This window comes from Elaeis guineensis, chromosome 2 (genome assembly GCF_000442705.2).
Source record: "Elaeis guineensis isolate ETL-2024a chromosome 2, EG11, whole genome shotgun sequence".
Classification (NCBI taxonomy): domain Eukaryota; kingdom Viridiplantae; phylum Streptophyta; class Magnoliopsida; order Arecales; family Arecaceae; genus Elaeis; species Elaeis guineensis.
The window spans coordinates 45,848,960-45,867,977 of record NC_025994.2 but is presented as its reverse complement, the minus strand read 5'-3'; the positions used below and the strand labels follow the sequence as shown (position 1 = coordinate 45,867,977).

At 32.2% G+C, this 19,018-nt stretch overlaps 1 protein-coding gene across 12 annotated transcripts in view; it reads left to right on the top strand.

Moving 5' to 3' along the window:
• The window catches only part of LOC105034910 (protein BUNDLE SHEATH DEFECTIVE 2, chloroplastic), a 113,485-nt gene that overhangs the window by 83,054 nt on the left and 11,413 nt on the right, over positions 1 to 19,018 (top strand). For 2 of the 12 annotated variants that reach the window (XM_073251757.1, XM_073251756.1), the window contains exons 4-5: positions 9,660 to 9,854; positions 18,077 to 18,154. The exons of 3 other annotated variants lie outside the window; for them this stretch is intronic. In XM_073251757.1, coding sequence (XP_073107858.1) covers positions 9,660 to 9,854; positions 18,077 to 18,154 — 273 coding nt within the window. Of the gene's footprint in view, positions 1 to 2,220; positions 2,422 to 9,659; positions 9,855 to 18,058; positions 18,155 to 19,018 lie in introns of those variants that run through there. 7 more of the 12 variants (XR_012138556.1, XR_012138557.1, XM_073251761.1 and 4 more) reach the window with 5 other exon arrangements.

Sequence of the window (19,018 nt, the reverse complement as noted above, 5' to 3'; positions counted from 1 at the left end):
GATATACTCTTACATCTCATCTGCATACCATATCAATGTCTCCACACTATTTGATTACGAAAACAACCAATATATATGGCATACAATGATCTACACTTGATATCGCTATTATCCTATTAATAATGTATCATTTGATCATGAATAAGTTTAAGGACTACTCAATAAATCCTCCTTTATCAATCAAAGTAATCCTAAAAACTTCATCACAATACAAAAGTTCATTAGAAGATATAATCTTACAATAAAAAAGATCAAATAACTTTTATTATTGACCAATTTATATATATTTATAACTAGTACAATCGTCAAACGATTGACTTTAGTGAAAGAAGAATGCCCTACAAGCCAATCGCATATGAGATATGATAGAATATTTTTTATAATTTATCTTTCAGACTCATATAATTGATATTTATATTATTAATAAAATAAGTTTTTTTGATTCATTATATGCTGCATCTTATTATTTTTTAAGATTATAATGAACCCCATATGTCCGGACAATGATTTTAGGGTCGTGATGAGATCATACCAGTGAGACTTAAATCCTTAATAGCCATGACCTAAAATATTTGTAGTCATTGTACATTGAGTCAGAGATCAATGATACCGGTAAGACTGGCATGTCCTATGTATCTCAGAAATGAGGGTGGTTGATCTCACAACCACTTGTGTGGTGACACTAATACAAGAATATAGATATTCATTAAAGAATGAGTTCACTGAATTGACCTACGAGAAAATATCAGATGGAGTCTTATTTATATGTCAACTGATGATTCTCTAGTGGGAGTTGTGTAAGTTATTATTTGATCTGAGATCACCATGGTACCTTGTGTACTGGGATCCATATTTTGGTCTACTTTCTAACTTGATTCTTTGATCCTTGTATGAGATGTTTTGGATATAGTGAAGAGTGTATGGAGATTGTGAGTGATCAATAAGAGATCAATCACTCCTAATAAGGAGAGCGAACATCCTATGTGATCTCATAGGTCAATGATTCGGAAGTCTTTAGTCAAAACAGGATGATAATTGGAAAAAAAATTTTAATGCATCATCAACTAAATCATCATCTTCAAATCGAGATACATAAAGATAAGTGATTAGATTTGACATATTTTCATACCCACAGCTCATCTGAGATGTTGTTTGACTGAAAGATTGAATTACACAGTAACTTACCACTGAAGGATATTTTGATAATTTTTTATCAATATTTTAAATCTTTCATATCATCATGATATATTGCTATACATCAATCTTGACTTATGAATTCATTAAAATTAAAAAAAATTAATTTTAAAATCAATTTAGAAGAGTCCAAGTTGATTAAGACTCTTCGAGTGACCTAATCTCATCGGATTAGGATTACGTCGAAAGTCTTGATCCATTGCTGACTAGATTTGAAACCCAATGGATCACACACTTTAAGATTTAGTTTTGTTCTAATATAATTAGAATTTAATAAAAATTTTATAGATTAATTTGATATGCTAGCACATTGTATTAACCCAAGTTCCTAAATTGGTTTAGGTCAAAGTGTTTGAGCTAACCTAGACCAGTTGCCTTTGATGTAATGAGATTGGGTCAATTTAAATTGGATCTTTATCCAACTTGAAATAATTTCAAGTGGAGAAGGACTCCTCTATGCCCACCAGAAGTCATGCCAAAAATAAATGCCGCCCCACCTCTTTTCAGCATGTGAAGTTGGAAAGTCCTTCATGAAGGCTCTTAACTAATACGTGTTGCCTTAAATTCTCAACCAGAAATCCATTGATTTGTCACCAAAATTAAGTAAAATTTTTATGGCATGTAGAAGAAGGAGAGTCCTTCTATGTCAAGTATTACATGTGCCAAAAATTCTACACGGTGAATTTATTCACTGCATGAGAAGTTGGAGTACCAAAGGTTGGCGCCCCCTTATCCCATGACACGTCCTTTGGTCCCTTATTTAAATGGGATGTCTCACATGTCTTGGCTACTGTGTTTTGGGTTGAAACTAGAGAATAGGGATGTGAAAATCATAAAAAAAATTCTAGAAAAAAATTGAGAAAAAAGCAAGAGAATATTGAGTGGTAAAAGTTGTAAGAAGGGTGATGAGAAATTTAGAAAGAGTTGATAGTGTGTCCTAGGGTTTGATTTTTTTATGTGTTGGAGTCAAAAATCAAATCCTAGGTTGTGAGGCTTCTAAAGAGTGTCTTCTTGGCATGATCCTAGTGGCAAGCTTGGAGGTGATTGGATTTTAGCATGATTGTACCATGAGTTTGAAGCTGACAGTATTCTTGAGAAGACAAGGCTGCGGTGGTGCATCGATTAGGAAGGATCTTGGCCAACTTTCGTGTGGATCATCATTGGAGGACTTCTACTTTGGAGTCTCATGGAGAATACCAACATGCCACTTCTTCTTTTTTGGTGAAAGTAAAAGTTCTATCTCTTTTGCATGCTTATTTTTATTTTATCGATATCTGCAAGGCGATTCTAGAGTTTGGATTTCAGCTCGATAGTTTTATTTGATAAAGCTATTGACTTATTTGATTTTAAAATTTTAAAAATTATTTTTCATTATATGACCGAAATTCAACAGAGGTATCAGAGCCACCTTTGTCTGATTCGATTAAACAAGTACAAAATAGTTGCATAAAATTATCATTGATCATATATTGCCAAATATGTTACATTGATTTTTAGCATTGATCTTTAATCTCAAAAAATATTTTTGACTTTATACATATCATAATTTTAAATTTTAATTATTAAAATTATAATTTTTTGATAATTTGAAGTTTATTTTATCATGGTAGCTTCATGCTTAAATTGAGTATGGTTAAGGGTGTTATGCATGCCTAATATAATTAGGGGTTGCTTTATTTTTTAATATGCTTATCATATGTTATGACTTCTAATACACCCTATTTGAATTTTTAGCATGATTATATGATTGCTATTGTGATTTATGTTTATATGCCATATTGTATAATATGTAGAGTATATTTTATATAATTGTAGTTAGGATGTGTCGAGACCAGTTTAAAGTTTCTCTTAAAAATTATATTAAGTTATAATGTCGGAATTTACTTTCAATTCAAAAATTGAATTCTTTAGATCAATTGGTGTTGAGAAAAGTGAAAAAGATGATTTTTTAATTAGGTCCACATGCTGGCCTAGCCAACTCTGTTGGTGTCTAAAAAAAGATACGGGGTGCCTCCCACCTACTGACCTGATCAATTTGGTCTTATTGAATTTCGGACTTAGATTGATTAGTGATGTAGACATTACAAGGGCCTTCCTTCGAACTTGATCGATAGAATATGTCAAGATCTTAGTGAGCTTGTTGTGCTATCCATAAGGTTTACTATAGAAATTGATATGATATTGATCAAGTGCATTTTGATGCTTATAGCATATTCTGAATAGTATTGCTTTATTGTGCTATCTACAAGGGCAGCATTATTTAAGTATGACCATATAGGATTGAAGGGTCAACTTAACTAGAACATTATAGTTTGTTGTGCTATACACAAAGCTATATGTGATCTAGAGACCAGAGAGAAAAATATTGAGAATTGTAGAGGTACAATTGATAAAGATTACCTACTCTTGAACTCATGAATACTTGTTGTGCTATCCACAAGGTATTTATAAGAAATAGAGATCTCAACCCCACTAAGAAATATTAGTATATTTTTTGATTTTCATATTTGAGGACCATGAAGTTCGATAAAATAGTGAGAGACATAATTAGATAAAAGTCCTAGTCTAGTTGTGAATGTCATCATGAGTCATCTGCTTATATTGTATTCTTATTATCGTAGATTAACTACACACATGGCATCCTTACTTTCACTTAGAGGCATCCTAGATGCAAACAAATTGATCAGATCTAACTATGTCGACTGGTTAAGGAACCTAAGAATTATTCTCACTCAGAAGAAAGTCTCTTATATTCTAGATACACCTGCACCAGATTTTCTTGAGGAAGATGCTTCTGAGGAGGAAAGAGCTACATATAAGATGTGGAAAGATGACAGTGTGACTGTCAAATGCATCATGCTTGCCTCCATGAGCAATATACTTGAAAGGCAGTATGAGGACATGGATGTTCCCTCTATACTCCTTAATCTTAAGAAGTTATATGGGGAACAAAGTCAAACTGCTCGATATGAGATATCAAAGCAGTTGTTCCATGCTCGCATGACTGAAGGCATCTCTGTGCAAATACATGTCCTGAAGATGATTGATTTGATCACTCATCTGGGACACCTGAATTTTGTCATGGGTGGTGAACTGAATCAGGATTTGATCCTGCAATCTCTCTCTAATTCTTTTTTTCAGTTTGTCATAAATTATCATATAAACAAACTGAATATCAACCTGTCAGAACTGCTGAATATGCTGACGTCAGCAGAGAACCATTTTAAGAGTGAATAGGCTCCGGTACTTCTTGTTGATAAGATCGACAAGAAGAAAGTAAAGAAGGGTACTAAGAAAAAGATGAACCGTAAGGCTGACATCTCCAAGAAGAAGGCGAAGAAGATCTCCGTCAAAGGTACTTGCATCATTGTGGCAAGAAGGGCCACTGGAAGAAAAATTGCAAGGAGTACCTTACAATCGTGAAATCGACAAACGTTGCTAAAGGTCTATATGTGATACAAACTAATTTATCATTAAGTACTTCAATGTCAGATTCTTGGGTATTGGATACCACCTGTCGCTCACACCTTTGTGAATTATTGTAGGGTCTACAGAAAATAAAGAGTCTGAATAAAGATGACTTCTAGCTGTTCGACACTAGTGGAGAGTCCATTCAGATAGAAGCCATAGGAATCAGAATTTTGGAGTTGCCTTCGGGTAAAGTTTTGAAACTGAAGATCTGTTATTATATTTTAAATATCATTAGAAATATTATTTCTATACCATTATTATTGGAATAAGATTTTAAAATAAATATAAAAAATAATGATTGTTCTATATATTTTTTTAATAAATATTATGGAAGTGCTTTTATTGATAATGGTCTTTTATTTCTTTCACTTAATGATAATATATTCATATTGATAATATGAAGAAAAGAAAGAGAGAGAATATGAATATCACATACCTCTGGCATTACCCACTTGGCCATATAAATGAGTCAAGAATTAATAAGTTACTCAAAGATAAATTTTTTGATCCTTATGATTATGAATCATATAGCACTTGTGAATCTTACCTCATGAAAAGAATGATCAAGACTCCACTTACTAGACATGAAGAAAAGATGAGTGACACTTTGGACTTTGTACGTACTGATATGTATGGTCCAATATCGACTCAAGCCAGAGATGGATACTCTTACTTCATCATATTTACTGATGATAGATCTAGGTTTGGATATGTATATTTAATGAAATATAAATTTGAAGTCTTTGATAAATTTAAAGAGTATCAAAGAATGGTTGAGAAATAAATTGGTAAAAGTATTAAAACTCTTTGATCTGATCGAAGAAGAGAATACTTATCTAGTAAGTTTCTCGATTATTTAAAATAAAATAGAATACTCTCTCAATGGATACCTTCTTATACTCTACAATTAAATGAAATTGTGGAAAGAAAGAATCATACCTTATTAGATATGGTACGGTCCATGATGTGTTTCACGAATCTTCTGATATCTTTCTAGAGATATGCTCTCGAGGTTGTAGCATAATTTTAAATAAAGTACCTTTCAAATCTATTTCTAGCACTTCACATGAAATATGAAAAGAAAAAAGACTTAATCGTAAGCATCTTAAGATTTAGGGTTGGCTGACTTGTGTGAACAATGTTGATGGACATAAGTTGTATGCTAGATTAGAAAAAATATAAGTTTGTAGGTTATCACAAGGAGAGTATAAGATACTACTTCTGTAGTCCTACTCAACAAAAGGTGTTTGTTGGTAGGCATGCCATTTTCTTAGAGAAAGAGTTTATCCAAGAAGGAGGCAGTGGGAGGTCTGTCGAACTTGAGGAAGTTCAAAACCTACAATCCATCCAGGATTCATAAAATATTTGTCAACCAAATGTGCCCATTGTTGAGGCACAGTTACTACACACACCTTCTCTTTGAAGATCGAATAGAGTATGTAATGCACTACTTAGGTATGGATTTGTCGTTGAGAATGATAATACATCCCACATTATTGAGAATGATGATCCCACGATCTATTTAGAAGGTGTCATGAGTAGTGATTCTGACAAATAGCTCAATACCATGAAATCCAAAGTGGACTCCATGTATACCAACCAAGTTTGAACTTTGATTGATGCGCCTGAGGGTGTGACCCCAATAGGCTGCAAATGGGTCTTTAAAAAGAAGATTGAAGTAGATGGCCAAGTAGAGACCTATAAGGCCAAGCTAGTGGCAAAAGATTTTAAACAAAAATAAGGTGTTGATTATGAAGAAACTTTTTCATCGGTAGCTATGCTCAAGTCTATTCGGATAATGCTTGCTATTGTAGTATACCATGACTATGAGATCTGATAGATAGATGTCAAGACTATCTTCTTCAATGAAAATCTTGAGAAAGAAGTCTATATGATTCAGCCAGAGGAATTTATCTCTAGTGAGAGAGCAAATCAGATATACAAGCTAAATAGATTCATATATAGATTAAAATAAGCATCGAGGAGCTGGAACATCTGTTTTGATGAGACAGTCAAATCGTTTGACTTCATCAAAAATATGGATGAACCTTGTGTGTACAAAAAGACTAGTGGGAGTACTATTATCTTCTTGATCCTGTATGTGGATGATATATTGCTCATTGGGAATGATATCTCGATGTTGCAATCGGTCAAGACTTGGCTATCACAAAAATTTTTCATGAAAGATTTAGGTGAAGTGTTTTATGTACTTGGTATAAAGATCTATAGGGATTGATCAAAAGGATGCTAGGCTTGTCCCAGTCTAGGTATATTGACCTTGTGTTGAAGAAGTTGAACATGGAGGGAAGTAAAAGAGGTTACTTACATGGTATACAACTCTCTAAGAAGATATCTCCTAAGACACCTGAAGAGAGAAATAGAATGAGTTCTACTCCTTATGCTTCGACTGTAGAATCAATTATGTATGCTATGCTATGTATCAGACTTGATGTAGCTTATGCCTTGGGCATTGTAAGCAGATTTCAGACAAATTCTGGAGAGAATCATTGAAAGCTGTGAAAAATATACTCAAGTACTTGAAAAGGACTAAAGATATTTTTCTGATATATAGTGGATCTGATTTAAAATTAGAAGGTTATACAGATTTTAGTTTTCAATCTGATCTGGATGATAGCAAATTTATATCTGGGTATGTGTTCACTCTGTATGGCAGTGTAGTAAGTTGAAAAAATTTCAAACAGCAAACTGTTGCTGACTCAATCACTGAGGCTGAGTATATTGCTGCAAGTGAGGCTACTAAGGAGGCTATCTGGATGAAAAAATTTATCACAGAGTTAGGTGTGGTTCTAAGGATTGAACAATTAGTGTTCCTTTATTGTGATAATACTGGGATAATTGCTCAAGCCAAAGAACTAAGATTTTATCATAAATCCAAGCACATCCTAAGACGGTTCCACCTCATTCGAGAGATAGTCGAAAGGTGCGATGTGATCGTGGAGTAAGTTGACACTAAGAATAATATAGCGGACCAGTTCACTAAGATCTTGTCAATGCAGCAGTTTAACCGCCACCTTGATAGTATGGGTATCAAGTATAGGAGCGATTGGCTTTAGTGTAAGTGGAAGGTTGAAAGAATAATACCCTACAAGCCAATCACATATGAAATGTGATAGGATATTTTTTAAAATTTATCTTCTAGCCTCATATAGTTGATATTTATATTATTAATAAAATAGATATTTTTGATTCATTATATGCTGCATCTTATTATTTTTTAAGATTATAATGAACCCCATAGGTCTGGATAATGATTTTAGCATCATGATGAGATCACGTCAGTAAGATCTAAATCCTTGATAGCCATAGCCTAAAATATTTTTAGTCATTGGTACATTGAGTCAGAGATCAATGATACCGATAAGACTAGCATGTCCTATGTATGCTCAAAAATTAGGATGGTTGATCTCACAACCACTTGTATAGTAACACTAATACAAAGATATGGATGCTCATTAGAGAATGAGTTCACTGAATTGATCAACGAAAGAATATCAGATAGAGTCTTATTTATATATCAACTGATGATTCTCTAGTGAGAGTTGTGTAAGTGATCCTTTGACCTGAGATCACCATGGTATCTTGTGTACTTAGATCCATATTTTGGTTCACTTCCTAACTTGATTCTTTGATCCTTGTATGGGGTATTCTGGATATGGTGAAGAGTGTATGGAGGTTGTGAGTGATCAATAAGAGATCAGTCACTCCTAATTAGGAGAGCGAACATCCTATGTGATCTCATAGGTCGATGATTCGAAAGTTTTTGATCAAAATAGGATGATAATTAGAAAAAAAATTTTAGTACATCATCAACTGAATTATCACTTTCAGATCGAGATACATAAAGATAAGTGATTGGATTTGACATACTTTCATTCCCACCGCTCATCTAGGATGTTGTTTGACTGAAGAATTGAATTACACGATAACTTATCACTGAATGATATTCTGATAATTTTTTATTAAAATTTTAAATCTTCTAGATAGTTATGACATATTACTAGACGTTAATCTTGATTTATGAATTTATCAAAATTAAAAGAGTTTAATTTTGAAATCAATTTGGAAGAGTCCAAGTTGATTGAGACACTTTGGGTGACCTAATATCATCGGATTAGGATTACATCAAAAGTCTTGATCCACTGCTGGCTAGATTTGAAACCTAATGGATCACACACTTTGAAATTTGATCTTAGTCTAATTTAATTAAAGTTTAATATAAATTTTATGAGTTAATTTGATATGCTAGCACATTGTATTAATCTAAGTTCCTAAATTGATTTAGATCAAAGTGTTTGAGCTAACCTAGATCAGTTGCCTTTGATCTAATGGGATTGAGTCAATTTAAATTGGATCCTTATCCAACTTGAGATAGTTTTAAGTAGAGAAGGACTCTTCTGCACCCACCAAAACCCACATCAAAAATAAATGCCGCTCCACCTCTTTTCAGCGTGTGAAGTTGGAAAGTCCTTCTTTATGAAGGCTCTTAACTAATACGCATTGCCTTAAATTCTCAACCAGATATCTATTGATTTGTCACCAAAATTAAGTAATTTTTTTATGGCACATAGAAGAAGAAGAGTCCTTCTATTGTAAGTATCTCATGTACCAAAAATTCTACACGATAAATTTATTCACTATGTGAGAATTTGGAGCACCAAAGGTTGGCACCCCTTCATCTCATGACACATCCTTTGGTCCCTTATTTAAATGGGATATCCCACATGGCTTGGTTGCTATGATTTTGAGTTGAAACTAGAGATTAGGGATGTGGAAATCATAAAAAAAAAAATTTAAAAAAATTTAAGAAAAAAATAAAAAAGATTGAGGGGCAAAAGTTGTTAGAAGGGTGGTGAGAAATTTAACAAGAGTTGCTAGTGTGCCCTAGGGTTTGATTTTTTCATATATTAGAGCCAAAAATCAAATCCTAGATTGTGAGACATCTGAAGAGTATCTTCTTGGTGTAATTCTGATAGCATGTTTGGAGGCAACTGAGCTTTGGTGTGATCGTACCATGAGTTCGAAGCCGACAATATTCTTGGGAAGACAGGGCTGCGATGGTGCACCGATTAGGAAGGACCTTGGCCAACTTCTGTATGGATCACCATTAGAGGACTTCTACTTTGGAGTCTCGTGGAGAACACCAACGTGCCACTTCTTTTTTGATGAAAGTAAAAATTCTATCTCTTTTGCATGCTTGTTTTTATTTTATTGATATCGGCAAGGTGATTCTAGGATTTGGATTCTGGTTCGATAGTTTTATTTGATAAAGCTATTAACTTGTTTAATTTTAAAATTTTAAAAATTATTTTTCACTGTGTGACTGGAACCTAACATTTAAAACATAATTTTCAACACCCATACCTAGATAGGTCATCTGTGAATGTAATAAAATAGTTATACCCTCCTCTAGTATTAATATTCATAGGTCCATATACATCACTATGTATTAGACCTAAAACTTTACTAGCTCGTTCATCTTTTCTAGTAAAAAATGATTTAGTCATCTTTCTAAGAAGATAAAACTCACAGATTGGTAATAATTCATAATATTAATATTCAGGATACCCTCCTGAGCTAACCTATTTATCCTGTTCTCATTCATGTGATTGAGCTTACAATGCCAAAGATAGGCATCCGTGATATTATCTAACTTAGGATATTTATTTGGAGTATACATTATACTCAAAGACTATAAAAAAATATAGATATTATTTTTTAATTATCCTCACATTATTGTAATATCATTCATAATGATATCACAATAATTATTTTTTATTAATAAACTATAACCATCTTTGGCCAAAAGACCAATAGAGATTATATTCATCAAGAAAGATGGACAATAGTGACAATCATTCAAAATGATACTATTGATTTTGAAAATAAGCTCGACAACTCCTAAAGTCAGGATTAGAATCTGATTTTGATCTTCCACATTCAGAAATCTCTTACCATTTTCAAAATTTCTCCTAACTTGAAGTTTTTACAATGAATTACAAATATGAACTGGACTTTCAGTATCCAATATCCAGATAGTAGTATCACATATAGAAAAATTATAAGATATTATCATATAAGAACCTTAACCAGCAACTATTTACTCAATTCTCTTTAGTCTATTTGAGTCATAGTTTACCTAACTTGGTTCAGCCTTAGACTTCTTAACTAGATTGGGCTCAAGACCACTGTTCAACTTCTGATACTGGCTATCAAAGTTGAGTCTAATAAGCTCATCACTGTCAAACAGTGAGTGGAGCGACATGGTACTGGCCATTTCTGAAAAGAAAGAAAAAATACAGACCTAATTAGTATATGAATTAATTAAGCCTAAAGACATAGACTTTAGTCTAAAGGTTCTTTCATTATTTTATATGAATTGGTAGCTTCTACCTCCAATTCGAGAAATTACCTTAATTGCTTAGTGGGTACTAAAATCTACATAAACTACATATGAGCCTGAATATGGCTCAGTCAATCCATATGCATCTATAAGTAGGTTCTCAACCAATTGTTTCTTCAAATAATTTTTAGTAATTAGTTTCATCCTAGATTTCATTTCAGTAGACTAAGGACCTCCACTGAAAGTCTCGATTAGGTGCAACCATTAACATGAACCTACTTAGTGATTCTAACTAATAAATGGTCAGGCTCGAGTATAACTCGACCAACTCAATCATTCATCAGATAGTATAGCAGAGTCATTATATAATGAATGATAATTTCATCATTTAGAAAAACACCAAATGTAAGGCACCTGTAATGTCAATCTGAAATAATGGATCCATTAGCATTCACTTTAATAGGAGGCTATGATCTAGTTATCCCCATAGCTAGCTCATTTTATGGATCTCATAATTTAAAAAAATTGATTAACATAATTTAATAGAACTAAGGACACAGACCAGCTAATCATAATTCTCCCATTAACTTCACCAAGTCAAATCAAGATGAATTAGAAATAAGCTGGTCCAACTGACAAGTCATAAATCCTCCCACTGACTTCATCAAGTCATGAAAAAGATTAAGACAAGTCAAACTAGAAGTATCTAAATCAGTCAAACTAATTTTCTAGTTAGCATGAATCAATCTCCAATTATTAAGTGATCTGATCAAAACATGATTCACCATATTGGTCAGGTAAGTGAGATCAATGGGAGAGATATGCTATTAACTCATCATAGACTCAATCTATATGAGTAGCTTTCAATTAATGACCACTGATCAAGACTGTCAAACTTATCTTAGACATCAACTGGTTAATCAGTTTCAACTCGATCAACTTATAGATTTGGATTCGACCATTGAGCTAGAGATCAAAGTCTATTTGGGTCTAATCAAAGATATGGACTTAACCAACTACAACTATTGTATTGGCTCTAGAGAAATTTTAATTTAATCTAATTCAACTTTTGGATAGACTTAATCAATTTCTCTATTTATTCCATTTAGTTCTTTGATTCTAACCCTAAAGTCTAACCCAATTTGGAGGACCTGATCTATCTAACCCATAAACTATCTCCCCATATTTTGTACGAATGACATTAGACCTTTAATTTATAATTCTAGATCTAATAGGTTCAACTTAATTCTCAATTAAGTTTGGGGCTAACATGGGTTAGGGTTCGATATTTAAAAATAGTTTCAAATTTTATAAAATATTTTTATAAGTAAATTTATGTATAAAATAATAGTTTTGAATGACTGAATTGGCTCATCTCTAGATTGAGCTGACTCACCAAAGTGGTCGATCAAGTTTTGAAACTTAGCTGGCTCACTATGGTGATACATAAATTAAGATTTCTGATACAGAAACTAGATTGACTTAGTAAGAAACTAAGCCGACTCATCAGGGTATTGGGTCGATCCAAATAAGGACTAGATCGATAAACTTCCGAATTGAGTTGACACAAACAAGACTAAGTCGGCTTAGTTTAGTAGAACAACAACAAATTGCTAAATTTTTTCAGAATTATTTTGCATATCAATGATTAAAATAATTTTAATCATTAGATTAGATGTCATTTTCTTCCACCGTTCATCTTCATAGATAAAAAGGGCATCCCTACATGCCATAGGAGAACCCCATCGAATGAAAAGAGAGAGTCATAAAATTTTACTTTCTTTTATGATCGGACGGCCATAGCAATCTATCCAATCTGACTACTACACTACTCAGATCATCTAATCTAATTAATTTAGATCTAATCTAAATTATTTCAGATCTGATTATTACATTTTGATCATATCAGAATCAGATAACAAACATCACAAATAAATATCACATGCTTTAATTTAAAATTAAATTTTAAATTATATGCATAGATATGCATGTCATAAAAAATCTAAGGCTCTGATACCATTGTTGGAAAAGCATAGGATTTCATGCATGCATTTCAAAATTTTCGTAGTAAAATATAGCTAGATTAAATATTTTAGTCTACAATTACATGTATAAGATTAGATCTTAAAATCTCTATAGAAGGATCTATAACATTATATAGTATGCATGAAAATAATTTGAATTTAAAATCAGTAAATATGTGAAAAAATCTGCACAAGCAATAGATCATATCTACAGCTATTAGGATTTCGAACCCTATACCTGAGCACGGATAGATGAACATCGCAATTAAAACTTGCTGATCTGAGGCTCTACTAGTCGCTCGCAGTCACACAAAGTGTTCGACCTCTACGGATCATCCACATGAAGCTCTCGTACTGATTAGCCTTCTGTAAGAATACTAGCTCATGTAGATGACTTCTGATGGTAGATCTAATTTGATCATCTTCTTCAATCGCCTTGGACCCTTCAGATATCGAAGATGAAAGGAAGTGTGGTGATTTCATACATGTATTTTTAAAATTTTATAGTAAAATATATATAGATTAAATAATTTAATCTATAATGCATGCATAGATCAAACCGAAAACTACCTCTCAGGGTCTATGACATGAACTAATATGCATGAATGTAAATCTAAAATCTAAAATTAAGCAAATATAGATCATATCTATATTATATTAGATCATATCTAAAGTATAAATTGAATTCAAAACTCAATATCTGAGCATGAATAGTAGATCACTACATCTGAAATCTATGATAGTTGATTCTTCATGATGTTTAGTAGCCGCACATGCATCCGATCTCTACGGATATCTACATGAAGTCCTTGTGCTGATCGGTATCCCTGAGAGTGCTAGCTCGCAAAGACACCTTTTGTTGGCTGATCTAAAAAGTATATGAAGAAGATGAAGAATAAGAAGATCTTCTCTTTTTCTTTTTGGATCCACCCATTAGATCTCTATGATAGAGATCAAGAGAAGAATTCTTTCTTCTCAATTCTCCCACGCACAAGAGAGAACCTTTCTCTCATCCTTTAATGCCTTTAGGAAGAACTTTTCTTCTCTCATTTTTTATGATAAAAATCAGATCTAATCTGATTTCTCATATAGAAAATAATATAGATTCTCATATCCTAGAAAAATCAAAAAGAAAAATCCAAGAGAAGCACCGTTCTTCTTTTTTCTTCTTCCTTTTTCCTTTTTGATCTAGAACCCTAAGAAGCCCCAAACATCCAATTAGATTTTTTTGATATTTTTTCTATAAATTCTTATATTAAAAATTAGAATCAATCTAATTTTTATATTAAAAAAAATATTAAAAAAATCTGAGAGAAGAACTCCTTTTTCAAGGCTGCGCACTAGAAAGAAGACCTTTCTTCTTCCTTCTCTTCCTCTCATTGGAAAAAATATTTCTTCTCTAATTTTTTACTGTAAAACCAGCAAGAGGGCCTCTCTTTGATGCCTTGAAACTAGGAACAAACTCTTACAAAATCTCTTCAAAAGAGGCTGGAGAAGAGGCTTGGCATGTGGAGTTTTGGGGCATCCAACTCTTAGATGCCCCCTCCTTTTTTTTTCTTTTGGGCAACAATAAGAGAGGAGGAGATGCCATATTTCTTCACGAAAGAGAAAGGGGGTATGGCTTCTTCATTGGGGCATGGGATCTCATGATGAAAAGGAGAGGAGGTGTGGAGAATCTTAAGTACATGGGGTTTTGTGAGTTAGTTAAGTCCTAATCCAAATAGGACTCATGATTCTTGGTCCAACTCTAACTAATTCTTGGATCCAATTCTAACTAACCTAGAAATTAGTTATAACAAACTAACTAATTAGATCCTAGCCCAATTAAAAACTAATTAAGCCCTAATCCAATTAGAGAATTAGTTAGATTAAAACTCCATCAATCTAGGGATTTATTCTTCTCATCTTATTGGATATCAGAAAAACTTTTGATAATAGGGCTTGATCCAATCAAGCCTATAATCCAATAGATTTGATCCAAGCAAACCTAAATCAAATTAAATTAAATTCTATTCAACTCAAAATTTGATTTGCATCCCTAAGATCAATTGGAATAAGTCCTGTTATCCATTGGGACTGGATTTAATCAATCCAAAGCAAACCTAATTGAATCCAATTCCATTAGATTTGATCCAATCCCCAATGCTTAATCAAATTGAATCAATTAACAATCAAATTATTAATTAATTCTTCCTCTAATTTATCAATTATTGGTAAATAATTTATTGTAAGCTTTGCATAGGGTTAATTATCAATCACATTGATAATTAGATCCTTCAATGATTTATAATCATTGATCAGTCATTTGATCAGACAGGTACTTCTATGTCTGTGATCTCATAGGTTCAAACCTAAGTCGGTAGCACAAAAATAATTCTTGTACCAATCGATGTAACCATCCAGTAATGAAATCCGACATCCAGATAGGCCGAATGTATGCTCAGCAATACTCAAGAATCTATATGGATATAGTTACCGTATAATTCATCCTTTTGACTCTCGATATTCAAGGATGACTTAGGGTTAAACTGTCAACCCTAGATGAATGGTCTACATTGTATCTCATTCTCAAAAATTCTGTGACTCCTTACTAGGACTACTCTTGTTAGAGTTTTGATGAATCGAAATGCAGTGATGCATCATCTCTAATTTTACTTGAAGTAGTCAATCCTATCTTGACTTGCACTCAGATTTCACAAGTACTTGACTATATCCAGAAACCTTTCATTATTGAATTAAAAATTCAGGTAGTCCGACATCAAACTACAGTGAGTTGCTTGCAAGTCATCGAGATAGGTTTTGATCAAAGAAACACTTGTACCCATATCCTATCAGAGCAACCTTTGACAGTAGAGTGCTCTAAAGTTAGTCATGCTCAATGAAATATACTCCTATATTTCATCCGTATGCCATACCCGTATCACCACATACCTTGGTTAAGAAGACAACCAACTAATATGGCACACAATAACCTACACTTGATACGATTATCATCTTTGTAATAATTATATCATTTGATCGCGAGCAGAATTTAAGAATTACATGATAAATCTTCTTTTATCATTTTGAAAGTAGCTCTAAGGACTTCATCATAACACATAAGTTCTTTTTAAAAAAATATATTCCTTATGATGAATCTGTCAGATAATATTTATTAATTTATAATTATATACATGTATGGAGCATAATCATCTATAATCTATATGATTGACTTTAAGATATATTTTTCAATAACTCTCACTTGGACTAAAGTCAATCAGATCGATATCAAATATCCATCTTCCATTTGTGATCATCGAACTTCTTAGATCCGATTGCTCTAGTCAATGGGTCGGTCAAGTTCTCTTTTCAGTCGATCTTCCTAAGATCAACTTTATCTCTGCATACGTAAAAAAATCTCGAAGGACCCACAACTGTAGATTTCTTTCTCTCAAAATTTCAAACTACCTGTTATCTAATAAAGACCTAAGATTCTTAATAATAAACCAAAATCTCCTACACGATTAGTTACAAAAGCTTTTTGATAAGCACTTGCGGCAATCAATCATGTGAACCAAAATCCTATTAATAAATAGGAACACATTCCCACTAGTTCCCAAAAAATATGAATTTGTATCAAATTAGAACTGGTAACTAATCCCAACATGGAAGTATTGGAAAAACTCATATAAGCAAAAAATCTCAAATATCCTTGGTCGTGAGACATATAATTGTCACTATAAATAAGAATCATGACTCCAACAGTAGTAATTAGTATTGACATAATAGAAGTAAGTGGATCGATCAAATATCCAAACTCTAAGGAAAAATCAATATCTATGGTCCAAGACCATAGATATTGATAAATAAACTTTCATTTATTTGTTGAATAGACAGATTGGCCAAAAATTTCATAGCTACACTTAACAAAAAAATACTAAGAAAAGCCCATATATGATGAATATTTTTTGTTGCTGTTAGAATAAGTATAAGTCTAAATTCTATTGACATAGTAACTGTAAGTGGAAGAAAAGATATTATCCATGCATATTGATATGTATGTTTCATAAGAAAACAAACAAATTAAGATTTTTTTTATATTTTATAATTAATAATTGTTTTCGATTCACCAATTCTTATCTCTTTCGAAAAGGATAAACAATAATAATGAAAAAAATATAATATATATATATTATTTATTATTTTATGTTAAATGTTAAATTATGTTAAATGTTGAAAGTTAAAAAAAAAACTATTATTCACAGAATAAAGTATAGATAATGATTAAAAAAAAGGATCTATTCCGAATAATACATGTCTTTCACATAAAACGATAAATAAAAATGAGTAACCCTTTTTTGAATGGCAGTTCCAAAAAAATATATTTCTATGTCAAAAAAATATATTCGTAGGAATATTTGGAAGAAAAAAGGATATTTAACTGCAGCAAAAGCTTTTTCTTTAGCGAAATCGGTTTCTACCGGACATTCAAAAAGTTTTTTTGTGCGACAAACAAATAATAAAGTCTTGGGATAATCGGAATTGACATAGCCCGAAGAACTGAAAATTTTTTAAGATGAACGATTCACATTAATTAATGTATTGAACTACTCAATATTAGTTATAACTAGCTGCGGTATGTAGAATAAGAGTTTTCTGTATATTGGGTTCTTATTCTTATTAAGTTAAGAATAGTATTTTTTCTCTATCCATTAACTATTCACAATAGAAAATCTTAATCCTATTTTTCTATTATGAATAGTACAATTGCCATAGAAATTTAAACTCTTTTTTTTATATGCCTAGCCTAAAACTTAATTGGTTTGGTAAATGTTACCTTATTTATATACATATACACAATGAAGAGTATTAATACTTAATGATACTAAAGTATCCGAATCATTAGAAAAATTTCAAATGGATTTAGTGATGAAATTGTAATACATATGAGATCTTAGTTATTTGATTTTTTTTTTTCAATAAAAAATTCAATATTTTTCATTTTGAATCCGATTTGATTGCAATACAGAAAGTGTTTGATTCTCAGATGGAACATCAGTTCTTCAGCTTGAGCTATGGCTCCAATACTACTGTCAATACAGAAGCACTGGACCATCAATGAAAGGTGCCACTCCAAGCTCGCTAATGAACTTCCATAACTAAACAACTTCTTTACCAGCATCAAATACTATAAAGAACTCCGTATCATAAATAAAACTAGCTTGTAAATACTGCATGGAACCTTTCCAGCATGTCACTCCTCCTTTTTGGGTAAAAACATAACCTGACACATTTTTGTCATTTTGATCTGAGTAGAAATTGGAATCTATATTCTACAAATTTTAAGTCAGATTCTTCATAAATGAGCTACTTATCCTTAGTATTTCACAAATACTTAAGAATGATTTTCATAACTTTTTAAAACTTTATGGAGAATAGAGATGACAATCAAGCATTTATTTTCTGTAATGTAGAGATGTCATTCTCGATTAAGAAAATTTCATTTCAAATAATACAAAGAATACTGTTACAAAACTATTAGCCCATTTATACATACAGAATTTTACTTCATTTTTAACAAAGCTATACATTCAAAACATATGTTCCAACTCTAAAAAGCTTGATTCAATTCGAATGGACTTGAAGATTGCCAAAAGAAAAAATTTCTCGTCATAGTCAACACTATAACTTTGATGAAATCCCTTGACAACCGGATAGAATTAATAGATCTCCACCTTTTCATCTGCACCTCTTATCCATCTAAAATCTACTTGCACCCTATGGGTCTTACTTCTTCAGGTGAATCAATGAATATCCATATATCATCGATCTTCACAGACTTCATTTTAGATTTAATAGCTCCAAGCAATTTCTCAAAGTTAGATCCCTGTATGGCATCCATATGGGAGATCAAATCTTCATCTCGAATCAAAAAATTGAAGTATCTATTCAGCTAACATGGTACTCTACCGTATCTACTCAAGGATAC